This window comes from Aphis gossypii, chromosome X, assembly GCF_020184175.1.
Source record: "Aphis gossypii isolate Hap1 chromosome X, ASM2018417v2, whole genome shotgun sequence".
NCBI classification, from domain to species: domain Eukaryota; kingdom Metazoa; phylum Arthropoda; class Insecta; order Hemiptera; family Aphididae; genus Aphis; species Aphis gossypii.
This window is the reverse complement of record NC_065533.1, coordinates 31,413,791-31,428,516: the sequence shown is the minus strand read 5'-3', so window position 1 is coordinate 31,428,516 and position 14,726 is coordinate 31,413,791. Positions and strand designations below refer to the sequence as shown.

Sequence of the window (14,726 nt, the reverse complement as noted above, 5' to 3'; positions counted from 1 at the left end):
TATACTTTAGGGATTGACCTACGGCATATTAAATTTATACAAAGAAGTGTTACCGAGCCTAACCAACTTCCGTTTTTCAGGTTTGACTAATGGCGAACTAAAATACGTGTATGTTTTGTGTGAAATCGATAAAATTAAATCACAGAATAACTTTGTATGTGTAAGTCAATTCAATAATTATTTGTAAGAACATAACCATTGCAGGGCTGGGATTTTAATGTCTGAAAAAACTCAAAAAATGCATTTAAATTTATTTATAATACCTCAGAAATAAATATTGGTTTTCGAACTTAATAATAATTTTAATTTAAAAAAATTTCAACATTTAAAATTTTTTTTCGTTCGCTGATTATGAACGATTAATGAACGTACAATATTAAGTGCATCAAAAAAAATCCTAGCACTATTAGTTGTACTAACAAGTGTAATGAGTGTTATTTAATAAAAGAATTGTCCATAACTTGCAGCTTAGCTAATTGAATAAATACAAAATGTAAGTACACATTATATTATTATAGAAATTGATTTTGTAGTAGGTACCTATTATAGTTGTGGCAGTTTAAAACGTTTTAATAATTTTCATTAGGTAACGTAAAAAAAACAACATACAAAATATAATACCTAATAATTCAATTTCGCTAAATTATATGCGTTTAATTTTAATTTTTTTTTTGTAGTCTATCACTAGTTAGTTACTATAGTTCTCGACATTTATGAGCTATGATAAAAAGTTATCACATTTAACATTTTTAATGTTAGTGGTAGTTTTGTTAAGTATATTTCAATAAAGGGATATCATGGATTAAAAAATTCGCTTGCCCGAACTGGTTTAATAAACACGTGTTATCTACAAATAATAAATCTACACCGGTTTGCGATATCGAATATGTTAAGGATCCAGGATTTTGTACCATATCATTCATTTGACCTGCAAATTAAAGATAGGTTAGGTTAACATTGTTCTGTAACTATGGTATTTTTACTTATTACTTATTAGTTATTAATTAATTAGTTCTTAACGTTAAGTGTATTTAGTATATTTTTTATATTGTCAAAGCGTGTATCTTTACTGCCATTTTTTAAATTTTAAATTTAGTGTTTATTATATTATTATTTATATAAGTAATACATTAGTTGAAGATTAATCTGTGTCAGCGGTCAGTGGCTGATGCTTACAAAATACAAATTCTCAAAAGCGAAAGTAAGTGATTTTGTCAACAAAGTCGTTTTCACTATGAACGTTTCAGCAGATGTTATTTAATAGGTATTCAGCTCTCCGGTGGTTAGTAGATTTTCTAAAAAATTAGAACCATTAGGCCTTATTATATCTATTGACGGAGACATTTTAGTATTATTTTTTAGACCATAGCTCAGACAGTTGTAATGTTGTCTTGCTATCTTCAGAATTGTGAAGTTTCATAATTTCAATTGTTCATAGCAGTTTGGTAACGAAAATGTGTCTTACTCAATAAACAATTAGGTATAATTTATAATACGATATGACATGTATTATTTTGTACAGTGGTGGTTCATACATGATCCTGGATATAATACTTAATTATAATAATGATTTATTATTAATTAGTTTTTATACAGTTGGCTCTGGTGAACAAATTCACTGACATGGACCTATATTTTAAAATGATGTTCATTGTCTTTGCAGAAGTAACTTATACAATAAGTTTTAATTCAATCTTTGATTTTACTGTTTTTCCTCATCTACTCGTTACATTCATTTTTGTTGAAAAAAAAAAAATGTATTTGGTTTATTGTTAGAAGCTCGGTTAGAAGTGTGCTCATTGATAGATTTAAATGTAATGAAGATGTATTTTAAATAATTAATATATTTTTAAAATCAAAAAATTTATTTTCTAAAATTTACAAATGTTTTTCTCAACCTGATCAGTAATTACTCTGATGGAAAAAATAGAAAAACTTGTTGAGCACTTAAATTAATGTTGTTTTTGTATACTCACTTTTAATTTTATATAATAGTATAAAAATTAACAAGTACCCGGCTATCATACATTTTTCTACTGATGGAATTTGTTCTATATAATTCAAATATTTTACCAGGTTTATAGATAAAATTAATAAAATAAATAAATAAATAAATAAATAAATAATTAATATATAAAAGCTACGTCTTTTGAGAGAAAATTTTTAGAAAAATTTACGGACCCGTATTCAACATGCGGAACAAAAATGGGAAAAAGAACCAACACCCAACTATACCAGCTTTACAAAGAGAATGTCCAATTTATCAAAGGACAAGGATAGAAGGCAGCATGTGTGGCGAGCTGATGGAAGTGTATTGAAAGGAGCACTGACATATATGATAAGAGGAAAGAGACCAAGGGGAAGGCCACGGAAGAGATGGAAGGATAGCGTCAAGGAAGTATTAGAAGAAATTGGAGGAGACTGGGACAGGCATACAATAGAGAACAATGGAAGGATTAGTTTGGCGGCCAAGAGTCTAAATGGCTCGTAAAGCCTAAAAAAAAAAAAAAAAAAAAAATAGATAAAATGTCTACCACTATAACTTGTATTATAAGAAATTTGGTTTTTTAATGTTAGAGTTATTTTTCATTTACAATCATTAACTATTTTCTATTTAATTTTTTTTTTTTTTTTTGTAGATAGTTAAATATTATAGATACATAATAAATAATTTGTAGTATTTCAAAAAAATTTAATTTATATTGCTATTGGTCACTTTTTAGTAGGTAGTACCAAAACAGAATATGAAATACATATAAAACATGAATTATTAATCTTCTAACTTGTTTCTTTGTTTTAAAAAGGTTTTCCTCATTTATTAATAAATAAGTTTGCTTTGATGATTGAGTAATTTATTTATTACTCTGATATAAAAATCAAGATGATGGGAACACTTGAGATGGAATCAGAAATAGTTACAACTACTAAAAAGGGTATTGAAATCTTGCTAACTGAATCAAAAAAGGTAGAAAACAATTCAAATAATGTTGAAATTGATTCCGTGATGAAAGATGATGTTGCCGTTGCTATCGAATCCTTATCTATCGTTGATACTATACCAGAATATCTCTATGATAATGATTCAAGCTCTTCAGATGATATTATACATGAGACTAAAAATGAAGTGAGCTCCATTGGAAAAAATCAAATAGTAACTGCTACAATTAAAGATCCGAAAACAATTATGAGTCAAATTAAAAATCTTGAATGTTTATTTACATGGTATATAAAACCAAATAATGAGAACAATTTAATTTTATTGATACAGAATAAATATGGAGAATACAACTTAAATATACAATCATCTGAGTTTACATTAGAAAGGTATGTTGAATTTTAATAAATTATTTAATTTAATACTGCATGTATTTAATTAAGCATAGGTAAAATTTTAACTGGCTAATATTTTTCATTTATGATAATATATACCTCAATAGATAACTACTAAACTCTTATAAATGCCAACATATAACTATACAATTTTCGTGTTCAAATTAACCATCATCTTATATAGTTTTGTATGTATAAATTTGAACTTTTAAAATCAGCTTATCTATTGTATAATCAAAATCTTTTTTATTTATCACAAGCAGCTATAAATATAAAAATATCTATGAAACTAATTATTCTAAAAAAATATTAAACTGTCAAAAAAGATTTAAGCAAGGACTTAAAAAATAGTACGTATTGTTATGACTTGCTTATTATTAAAAAAAAAAAAAGAAGAATTTTTAAATAATTTAATCAACGAGCATTCTAACAAAGAGCTATTATTTTATTCTTTTAAAAACTATTAATTACACAGGAACTACATAAAAAAATCACAATTATTGAGTATGAAGAATGTTCATTTAGAATATGTGTTAACTCATGGCAATAGGCTACAGAGTTATTTCATATCAAATATTTTTGACCACCTTTATTTGGCTTTATGATTATATTATAATAATAATGTTTTATTAAATAAATAATTTTGATTGTTATTCTTAGGTATATAGGGAATTTAATTATTTCTTATGAATTGTTTCATAAGAATGAACCCGAATTAGCTCAATTCAAATTGTTGGCAATTCAAGATTGGCTTGAAAATTTAGATAAAGGAACTGATGAGTTTTATTTGTCTATTAATACCGGTCTTCATCATGTTGTGAAAGCTACATTCATTCATATGTTATATATTACAAATCTTACTGAAGAATGTAAATGGGTAAGCTATTAAATAGAAGATATTATTTTAATCCTTTAAGTATTAATATGCTTGTCCTTAAAAATATAGTAGGATATGATATTTCTTTTAAAATTATTTTAAAATACATAAATTATAATTTTCTAAAGAAAACAAACGTTATATTGATATCTTGAGATTAATTTTCTAACATTTGATTCATTAATTAGTGCTAAATTTATGACCAATATATTAGTGTTCTTTTTTTTTTTTTTTAGATATTGAATGATGTTGTATTATATTCCCATTTGAATATTAAATCAAAAGCAACAATTAATGCAATACGCGGGGCTATATTAACCGAGTATGGTGCAAACAATATGATCTATTTAAAAAGAGCATGCAGTAATGCTAAGAGAGCATGTGAATTAGATCCTACAACGTCTCATTGGTTTTACATTTATTCACTTGCATTGACAGCTATCAGACAATTCTTTCATAAATCAACTCCAAACATATGTGAAATAAATGCAATTAATCAAGCATGTATGTTGTCAAATGGAAAAAATGCTCTTTTCAATTACCAACAATTAAGTCTATGTAGATATGATACAGTTAGAAATTATAATCGTGATAATAATAAAAATCAACAACATGAAAAATGTGTTTCTGTTGTTAAGTAAGTAAAACTATGAGAATTTCTTTTTAATTTCTTTTTTAAAGTTGTAACTTTTCCAGTGATAATGCATTTTTTAACTAAACATTATTATTTTTATATTTGTGAATAGACATCACTTTGTGAGATTTATCTCACAATTTAAATAATATTATAAGTAGGGCTGGGATTTTAATGTTCTAAAAAATCTTAAAAAATGTAAAAATGACTTAAAATACTCAAAAATGTACTAAATTATATTTATTATAGCTTAAAAATTGAAGAAAAAAAGAATTTTATAGTACTTGTTACTTGAATAGTTCTGGACGTACTAATTGATTACTAATTCAGTAATTCTTATCAAGACCTAGTTATGATAACTTGTTGTCATATATAATTTATTATTCGTACCATCGGCAGTTTGGCAAAAGTCTCATGTTAATCACAACAATCCTCGTTCATTTTATGAACAAATTGTGAAAAATGATTTAAAAACTAAGAAAATGAACTAAAATCATCAAATAATGCCAATTCATTCAAGATTAGGTAATTTTGTCAAAAAAAATGCAAAGAAAAAAATGATTTTAAAATGATCATTATCATTATTTATGTAAATAAAATATTTCAGTTTAAGATTACATATTTATATATAATAACAACACAATTTCCTTTTAAATTAGTAGTAATCTTTTATTTTTTGAAACTATAATAAGTAAGACCTTGTACTCAATGTATAATAGGAGAAATGCAAATTAAGGTCGTATTCAAACTGAAATTATTATAAATTCAACTAAAATTATATTTAATTACAAACATTATTATCTTTTATATTGAGAATTGATAAAAGGTGCAAAAGATGTGGTAAAATGAAAAGTATAATATTTATCTATATTGTTTCTCTAGAAATTAATATGTTTAAAAGTCAGTATTGATTTTAAAATCAATAAACCTAACTAATAATAATTAATAAATCCATTTAAAAATAAAAATAGTTTCACATAGTAGGTAATGGAATTAGAAGTATTTTTAAAAAGGTATATTTTACATTGAACAAAAATTTAAAAATGATAAAATTGTTTTAAATTTTAAATGGAGCCTTTCTATTGAACCAGATAATATTCTAATTAAAAGTTATCCAAAAATCTAATATTTATAAATATTATTATAACATTATGGAATGCATATATATATATTATATACATGTATAATTTTACTTCCACCTTTTGAAACTTCTCCATATACCTACTGTTTAATCTTCAACATAAAAATGTTTTTAAAAATACATGATTTTTTTGAAATTGTTAATATTTAAATTAAAGACAAACATTTTCTCTATAAAATATTCATTATTTTATATAAATGGTAAAATTTTTTGTTCTGTAACTACACAATCAAATATTGAATAAAAATAAAAAAAAAAAACAAAATTCTTATAATTATTGTTTTAACTTAATACATTTAAATTTTCAATAATTAGTAATAAAATATATTTTATTACTTAACATTACATTTAATATTTTCTTTACGATAAAATTAAAAAATACATAGATATTTTATTAACTTTTTTATTTAAATGACATTATATTCAGAGGATATTTATTTATCATTAAAACGTGTATGTGAAAAATTCCTTACATACGAACAAAATTAAATGGGAGATTCAAATTTAGTTCCATATTAAGTCGAATTTTAGTTTTTGTTTAATTGTATGTCTTAATAATTATAATTATACATTATTTTGTACCTATGTATATAGTTTTTAAATACATTTTTTTTTAAAATTATATCTTTTTCCAATGTACACTCTTGGTGATGATTCAGTTTTAAATTGGACTGTTGTCAAATCAGCAATGAGCTTGACCTTCATTGATGAATCTATACCTTTAATATTTAAATTACAAGTTTCCATGATTTTAGCTAACATTTTATAATAATAAATTGTATCTTCAGCAGAAATGCCACTTATATTTGTAGCTAATCTAATTTCATTGAAAATTAGCTCTGATAAATTAAAATTAATTTCTTGTGATCCCATTACCGTAGAATGTTTCTGAAAAAAATAAAACACTTATAAGATGTTTAACAAGCGGGGCCTAGTACAAATTGTTGGATTAGGTAGGGGGGTTAAATTAAATAATGTTTTCATTTTAGGTAATTAAAAAAAGAAACTATATAAATTAAATTTATTAATTGTAAAATATCTTTGAGTGGGGGGGGGGGGGGGTGAACACCCAAACCCCTCCTTGTATACTGCCTGACAATAAGTATCATATGAAATGATAATTTTAAAACTTTAAAAAGTTATTATTGTATAGTTTTTGAGAGTATCTCATCATTGAGATCTCTTATATTAATATTACAGTTATGTGAGAATTGTATAATACAAATTGTAACTATTTAATTTATAGGAACAATTTAATGAATTTATATTTCAAATTGTGAACTCATGGGACCCCCACGGCCCACACACATGTTCAATGGGGCCCATTATCTTCTTGAAAAATAAATAAATATATGTATTAAATTAAAACAGAATAATAATTAAATTCTTTCAAAAATTAAATCTGAGTGGTGAATGTGCCAGTTGTATTTAATCGTATGGATATTTTTCAGTTTATGCACATAACTCTAAGTAATTAATTTTTAATTAAAATAATTTTAGTTTAAAATAAATGAATGATAATACTATTAAAAAACAACCCAAATTATTGTAAAAACAATCATTGCTTCACTTATTAGAATCTATACAATAACAAATGTTTCTTTTTACATCATAAATCAGTTTTATTATTTATGAATAGTGATTAATAAAGCATGATATTTGATATTAAGTGCCAATTTGTATGAATGGGCATGCATTTATATATAGCAAGCATAAATTTCCTCATCAATTCAATGGAGATGACAAATAACTTTTGCCTGACAAAACTGGTTACCAACGAGTATGGTTCATAATTTAAATAGAGTATAGTAGGATAATTTAATAGTGAAATGGAAAAAAATTAGTAAATGTTTACTAACATAAAAACAAAATTACTTACTGTAATAATAGCATTATTGGCAATTCCTGGTTGTTCAATCAACTTAATAAACTGATCAATGCCAAGTTTTAGGTTGTTTGTGTATAATATTAAATACGAACATAATTGAGCTAAAATTTTTGATTGTTCAAGTCCATCATATTTAGAAACCAAATTAATTAGGTAAGAAACAGGATCTTCTCCATTCATATGTTTTTTCTTTATACATTTTAAATCAATTGTTAGTTTTGATATTTTAGTCCTTAACGGTGGTTGCTCTGGTTTATTTATAGATGTTTTAGGTTTCTGTTTTGTAGAATAAAATTAAAAAAATTATATATAATTAACTTATACAAATGTATATTATTTTTGAATAATATAACCTACAGTATTATTTTTATAAGGGTTGACTGCTTCACTAATAGCTTTTAAAACAGTCTCATCATTTGGTGCCAATTCAAAGGCTTTCATTAAACATTGTTTTCCCAGATTAAATTCAAGAACCATATTAGGAAGAGTCATTAAAATTCTAGCACACTTGACTACTAAAAGTGGATCTTTTGGATCCATGCTGATAATATTCCTGAAAAAAAACAAACATTTTTTTACTTAAAATGTTTTTTGTTAAATATTTAAAAATAATTTTCTATGCGGGATTTAAAATTTTATTTTTACTGACTTCTTTCAAAATAAGATCTAAATTCTCATAAAAAAATAATTTGTTATAATTAGGGCTGAGATTTTGTTGTAAAGGCATATTTTTTTCTGGTGTTTTGAAACGTTTATCCGTAAGTATAAAATGTGTTTTAGGTGATAATGATCATTTTAAAATCATTTTTTTCTTTGCATTTTTTTTGACAAAATTACCTAATCTTGAATGAATTGGCATTATTTGATGATTTTAGTTCATTTTCTTAGTTTTTAAATCATTTTTCACAATTTGTTCATAAAATGAACGAGGATTGTTGTGATTAACATGAGACTTTTGCCAAACTGCCGATGGTACGAATAATAAATTATATATGACAACAAGTTATCATAGCTAGGTCTTGATAAGAATTACTGAATTAGTAATCAATTAGTACGTCCAGAACTATTCAAGTAACAAGTACTATAAAATTCTTTTTTTTCTTCAATTTTTAAGCTATAATAAATATAATTTAGTACATTTTTGAGTATTTTAAGTCATTTTTACATTTTTTAAGATTTTTTAGAACATTAAAATCCCAGCCCTACTTATAATATTATTTAAATTGTGAGATAAATCTCACAAAGTGATGTCTATTCACAAATATAAAAATAATAATGTTTAGTTAAAAAATGCATTATCACTGGAAAAGTTACAACTTTAAAAAAGAAATTAAAAAGAAATTCTCATAGTTTTACTTACTTAACAACAGAAACACATTTTTCATGTTGTTGATTTTTATTATTATCACGATTATAATTTCTAACTGTATCATATCTACATAGACTTAATTGTTGGTAATTGAAAAGAGCATTTTTTCCATTTGACAACATACATGCTTGATTAATTGCATTTATTTCACATATGTTTGGAGTTGATTTATGAAAGAATTGTCTGATAGCTGTCAATGCAAGTGAATAAATGTAAAACCAATGAGACGTTGTAGGATCTAATTCACATGCTCTCTTAGCATTACTGCATGCTCTTTTTAAATAGATCATATTGTTTGCACCATACTCGGTTAATATAGCCCCGCGTATTGCATTAATTGTTGCTTTTGATTTAATATTCAAATGGGAATATAATACAACATCATTCAATATCTAAAAAAAAAAAAAAGAACACTAATATATTGGTCATAAATTTAGCACTAATTAATGAATCAAATGTTAGAAAATTAATCTCAAGATATCAATATAACGTTTGTTTTCTTTAGAAAATTATAATTTATGTATTTTAAAATAATTTTAAAAGAAATATCATATCCTACTATATTTTTAAGGACAAGCATATTAATACTTAAAGGATTAAAATAATCTTCTATTTAATAGCTTACCCATTTACATTCTTCAGTAAGATTTGTAATATATAACATATGAATGAATGTAGCTTTCACAACATGATGAAGACCGGTATTAATAGACAAATAAAACTCATCAGTTCCTTTATCTAAATTTTCAAGCCAATCTTGAATTGCCAACAATTTGAATTGAGCTAATTCGGGTTCATTCTTATGAAACAATTCATAAGAAATAATTAAATTCCCTATATACCTAAGAATAACAATCAAAATTATTTATTTAATAAAACATTATTATTATAATATAATCATAAAACCAAATAAAGGTGGTCAAAAATATTTGATATGAAATAACTCTGTAGCCTATTGCCATGAGTTAACACATATTCTAAATGAACATTCTTCATACTCAATAATTGTGATTTTTTTATGTAGTTCCTGTGTAATTAATAGTTTTTAAAAGAATAAAATAATAGCTCTTTGTTAGAATGCTCGTTGATTAAATTATTTAAAAATTCTTCTTTTTTTTTTTTAATAATAAGCAAGTCATAACAATACGTACTATTTTTTAAGTCCTTGCTTAAATCTTTTTTGACAGTTTAATAATTTTTTTAGAATAATTAGTTTCATAGATATTTTTATATTTATAGCTGCTTGTGATAAATAAAAAAGATTTTGATTATACAATAGATAAGCTGATTTTAAAAGTTCAAATTGATACATACAAAACTATATAAGATGATGGTTAATTTGAACACGAAAATATTGTATAGTTATATGTTTGGCATTTATAAGAGTTTAGTAGTTATCTATTGAGGTATATATTATCATAAATGAAAAATTATTAGCCAGTTAAAATTTTACCTATGCTTAATTTAAATACATGCAGTATTTAAATTAAATAATTTATTAAAATTCAACATACCTTTCTAATGTAAACTCAGATGATTGTATATTTAAGTTGTATTCTCCATATTTATTCTGTATCAATAAAATTAAATTGTTCTCATTATTTGGTTTTATATACCATGTAAATAAACATTCAAGATTTTTAATTTGACTCATAATTGTTTTCGGATCTTTAATTGTAGCAGTTACTATTTGATTTTTTCCAATGGAGCTCACTTCATTTTTAGTCTCATGTATAATATCATCTGAAGAGCTTGAATCATTATCATAGAGATATTCTGGTATAGTATCAACGATAGATAAGGATTCGATAGCAACGGCAACATCATCTTTCATCACGGAATCAATTTCAACATTATTTGAATTGTTTTCTACCTTTTTTGATTCAGTTAGCAAGATTTCAATACCCTTTTTAGTAGTTGTAACTATTTCTGATTCCATCTCAAGTGTTCCCATCATCTTGATTTTTATATCAGAGTAATAAATAAATTACTCAATCATCAAAGCAAACTTATTTATTAATAAATGAGGAAAACCTTTTTAAAACAAAGAAACAAGTTAGAAGATTAATAATTCATGTTTTATATGTATTTCATATTCTGTTTTGGTACTACCTACTAAAAAGTGACCAATAGCAATATAAATTAAATTTTTTTGAAATACTACAAATTATTTATTATGTATCTATAATATTTAACTATCTACAAAAAAAAAAAAAAAATTAAATAGAAAATAGTTAATGATTGTAAATGAAAAATAACTCTAACATTAAAAAACCAAATTTCTTATTAATACAAGTTATAGTGGTAGACATTTTATCTATAAACCTGGTAAAATATTTGAATTATATAGAACAAATTCCATCAGTAGAAAAATTGTATGATAGCCGGGTACTTGTTAATTTTTATACTATTTTATATAAAATTAAAAGTGAGTATACAAAAACAACATTAATTTAAGTGCTCAACAAGTTTTTCTATTTTTTCCATCAGAGTAATTACTGATCAGGTTGAGAAAAACATTTGTAAATTTTAGAAAATAAATTTTTTGATTTTAAAAATTTATATTTAATTATTTAAAATACATCTTCATTACATTTAAATCTATCAATGAGCACACTTCTAACCGAGCTTCTAACAATAAACCAAATACAATTTTTTTTTTTCAACAAAAATGAATGTAACGAGTAGATGAGGAAAAACAGTAAAATCAAAGATTGAATTAAAACTTATTGTATAAGTTACTTCTGCAAAGACAATGAACATCATTTTAAAATATAGGTCCATGTCAGTGAATTTGTTCACCAGAGCCAACTGTATAAAAACTAATTAATAATAAATCATATTATTATAATTAAGTATTATATCCAGGATCATGTATGAACCACCACTGTACAAAATAATACATGTCATATCGTATTATAAATTATACCTAATTGTTTATTGAGTAAGACACATTTTCGTTACCAAACTGCTATGAACAATTGAAATTATGAAACTTCACAATTCTGAAGATAGCAAGACAACATTACAACTGTCTGAGCTATGGTCTAAAAAATAATACTAAAATGTCTCCGTCAATAGATATAATAAGGCCTAATGGTTCTAATTTTTTAGAAAATCTACTAACCACCGGAGAGCTGAATACCTATTAAATAACATCTGCTGAAACGTTCATAGTGAAAACGACTTTGTTGACAAAATCACTTACTTTCGCTTTTGAGAATTTGTATTTTGTAAGCATCAGCCACTGACCGCTGACACAGATTAATCTTCAACTAATGTATTACTTATATAAATAATAATATAATAAACACTAAATTTAAAATTTAAAAAATGGCAGTAAGATACACGCTCTTGACATATAAAAAATATACTAAATACACTTAACGTTAAGAACTAATTAATTAATAACTAATAAGTAATAAGTAAAAATACCATAGTTACAGAACAATGTTAACCTAACCTATCTTTAATTTGCAGGTCAAATGAATGATATGGTACAAAATCCTGGATCCTTAACATATTCGATATCGCAAACCGGTGTAGATTTATTATTTGTAGATAACACGTGTTTATTAAACCAGTTCGGGCAAGCGAATTTTTTAATCCATGATATCCCTTTATTGAAATATACTTAACAAAACTACCACTAACATTAAAAATGTTAAATGTGATAACTTTTTATCATTGCTCATAAATGTCGAGAACTATAGTAACTAACTAGTGATAGACTACAAAAAAAAAATTAAAATTAAACGCATATAATTTAGCGAAATTGAATTATTAGGTATTTATATTTTGTATGTTGTTTTTTTTTTACGTTACCTAATGAAAATTATTAAAACGTTTTAAACTGCCACAACTATAATAGGTACCTACTACAAAATCAATTTCTATAATAATATAATGTGTACTTACATTTTGTATTTATTCAATTAGCTAAGCTGCAAGTTATGGACAATTCTTTTATTAAATAACACTCATTACACTTGTTAGTACAACTAATAGTGCTAGGATTTTTTTTGATGCACTTAATATTGTACGTTCATTAATCGTTCATAATCAGCGAAACAAAAAATTTTAAATGTTGAAATTTTTTTAAATTAAAATTATTATTAAGTTCGAAAACCAATATTTATTTCTGAGGTATTATAAATAAATTTAAATGCATTTTTTGAGTTTTTTCAGACATTAAAATCCCAGCCCTGCAATGGTTATGTTCTTACAAATAATTATTGAATTGACTTACACATACAAAGTTATTCTGTGATTTAATTTTATCGTTTCACACACAAAACATACACGTATTTTAGTTCGCCATTAGTCAAACCTGAAAAACGGAAGTTGGTTAGGCTCGGTAACACTTCTTTGTATAAATTTAATATGCCGTAGGTCAATCCCTAAAGTATAATCTAAGTTAATACAGATATAATCACGTTTCAGTCGGATAAACGTATTTGAATGAGCTAAAATATAGAACGTATTTTAAAACATGTTTCGTTATTTCGATTGCAATATTCATCGACATTGTTGCATTATCATAAGCACAATAATTATAGTGAATTATAATAATGGTTTAATGTTTTTAATTATGAAATATTTACTGAAAAATGAGACTACCTATATAGATCGTGACTCATCGGCGCCAAAGACAATAGGTATTATAGAGATTAGGTACACACACGGACGCAGAACATTCTACAGCGTTGATATCGTTCAGCATTCAGGACGCCGTGAGCTGCCTCTTCCAATGATCTGCGATTTCGAGGTTGACTGCAATACGAATCGTTTTCTCACGGACGTGGGCGTCGAATGTCGATGTGTGGATTTCGTGGCAAGGGCGTGGATCTCTGGTCATTTATTTGTTGAGATACAGAAAGCAGTCGAGCTGAAAACCTTTATCGAGCTCCGCGGTTCCAGATCGGCGAGTCTCGGTTTAGTGTTATTACATCAACTGAAAAATCTGCTAAAAAGGAGTTTCAGCGAATAACAACAACTATTGCTGGACTTAATGTCTAATAGTACTCCAGAACTATAAATAAGTTTAACTAAAATTTTAATATGTCACATAATTTATTTTTTTAGTATTTATATAAGATAAAATAAATAATATTATTTAAATTTTTTATCATAATTGCCTATTAGTATAATGCTTAGGCATATTATGCTACAACAATCGATTACACATACTGATCATAACAATAAAAATGTAACTTTTAAGTTTTATAAGGTATGGAATAGTATACATTTATTACAATAACATATACAGATTGAGAAAGAAGAGCATGTTTAAAATTAAAACATTTAAAGCCAATTATTTTTTTACAATTTTTATTTTATATGAGAAATAACATTACAAATTATTAAATTATATATAACTGAACACAATAGTCCGACAATGGTATCAACATATATAGAAAAATATAGTTATTTTCTCCAATGAATTATCTTCATAACAATAATTATTTTGTAAATAACTTAACACAT

General features: G+C 24.8%; 2 protein-coding genes across 2 annotated transcripts; one reads left to right on the top strand and one right to left on the bottom strand.

The window, feature by feature from the left end:
* Nucleotides 1–783: 783 nt before the first annotated feature.
* LOC126552470 (uncharacterized) lies at nucleotides 784–4,848 on the top strand. The gene is made up of 4 exons (XM_050207171.1): nucleotides 784–1,201; nucleotides 2,805–3,324; nucleotides 3,991–4,207; nucleotides 4,444–4,848. Exons 2-4 carry the CDS (start codon nucleotides 2,882–2,884, stop codon nucleotides 4,846–4,848), a joined length of 1,065 nt encoding a protein of 354 aa, XP_050063128.1. The 5' UTR covers nucleotides 784–1,201; nucleotides 2,805–2,881.
* A 1,569-nt stretch (nucleotides 4,849–6,417) lies between these two features.
* LOC114128803 (uncharacterized) lies at nucleotides 6,418–12,563 on the bottom strand. The gene is made up of 7 exons (XM_050206061.1): nucleotides 12,448–12,563; nucleotides 10,754–11,273; nucleotides 9,865–10,081; nucleotides 9,231–9,631; nucleotides 8,228–8,423; nucleotides 7,862–8,146; nucleotides 6,418–6,870 (listed from the first exon to the last, which is right to left on the bottom strand). Exons 2-7 carry the CDS (start codon nucleotides 11,194–11,196, stop codon nucleotides 6,580–6,582), a joined length of 1,833 nt encoding a protein of 610 aa, XP_050062018.1. The 5' UTR covers nucleotides 11,197–11,273; nucleotides 12,448–12,563; the 3' UTR covers nucleotides 6,418–6,579.
* Between the last annotated feature and the right edge of the window lie 2,163 nt (nucleotides 12,564–14,726).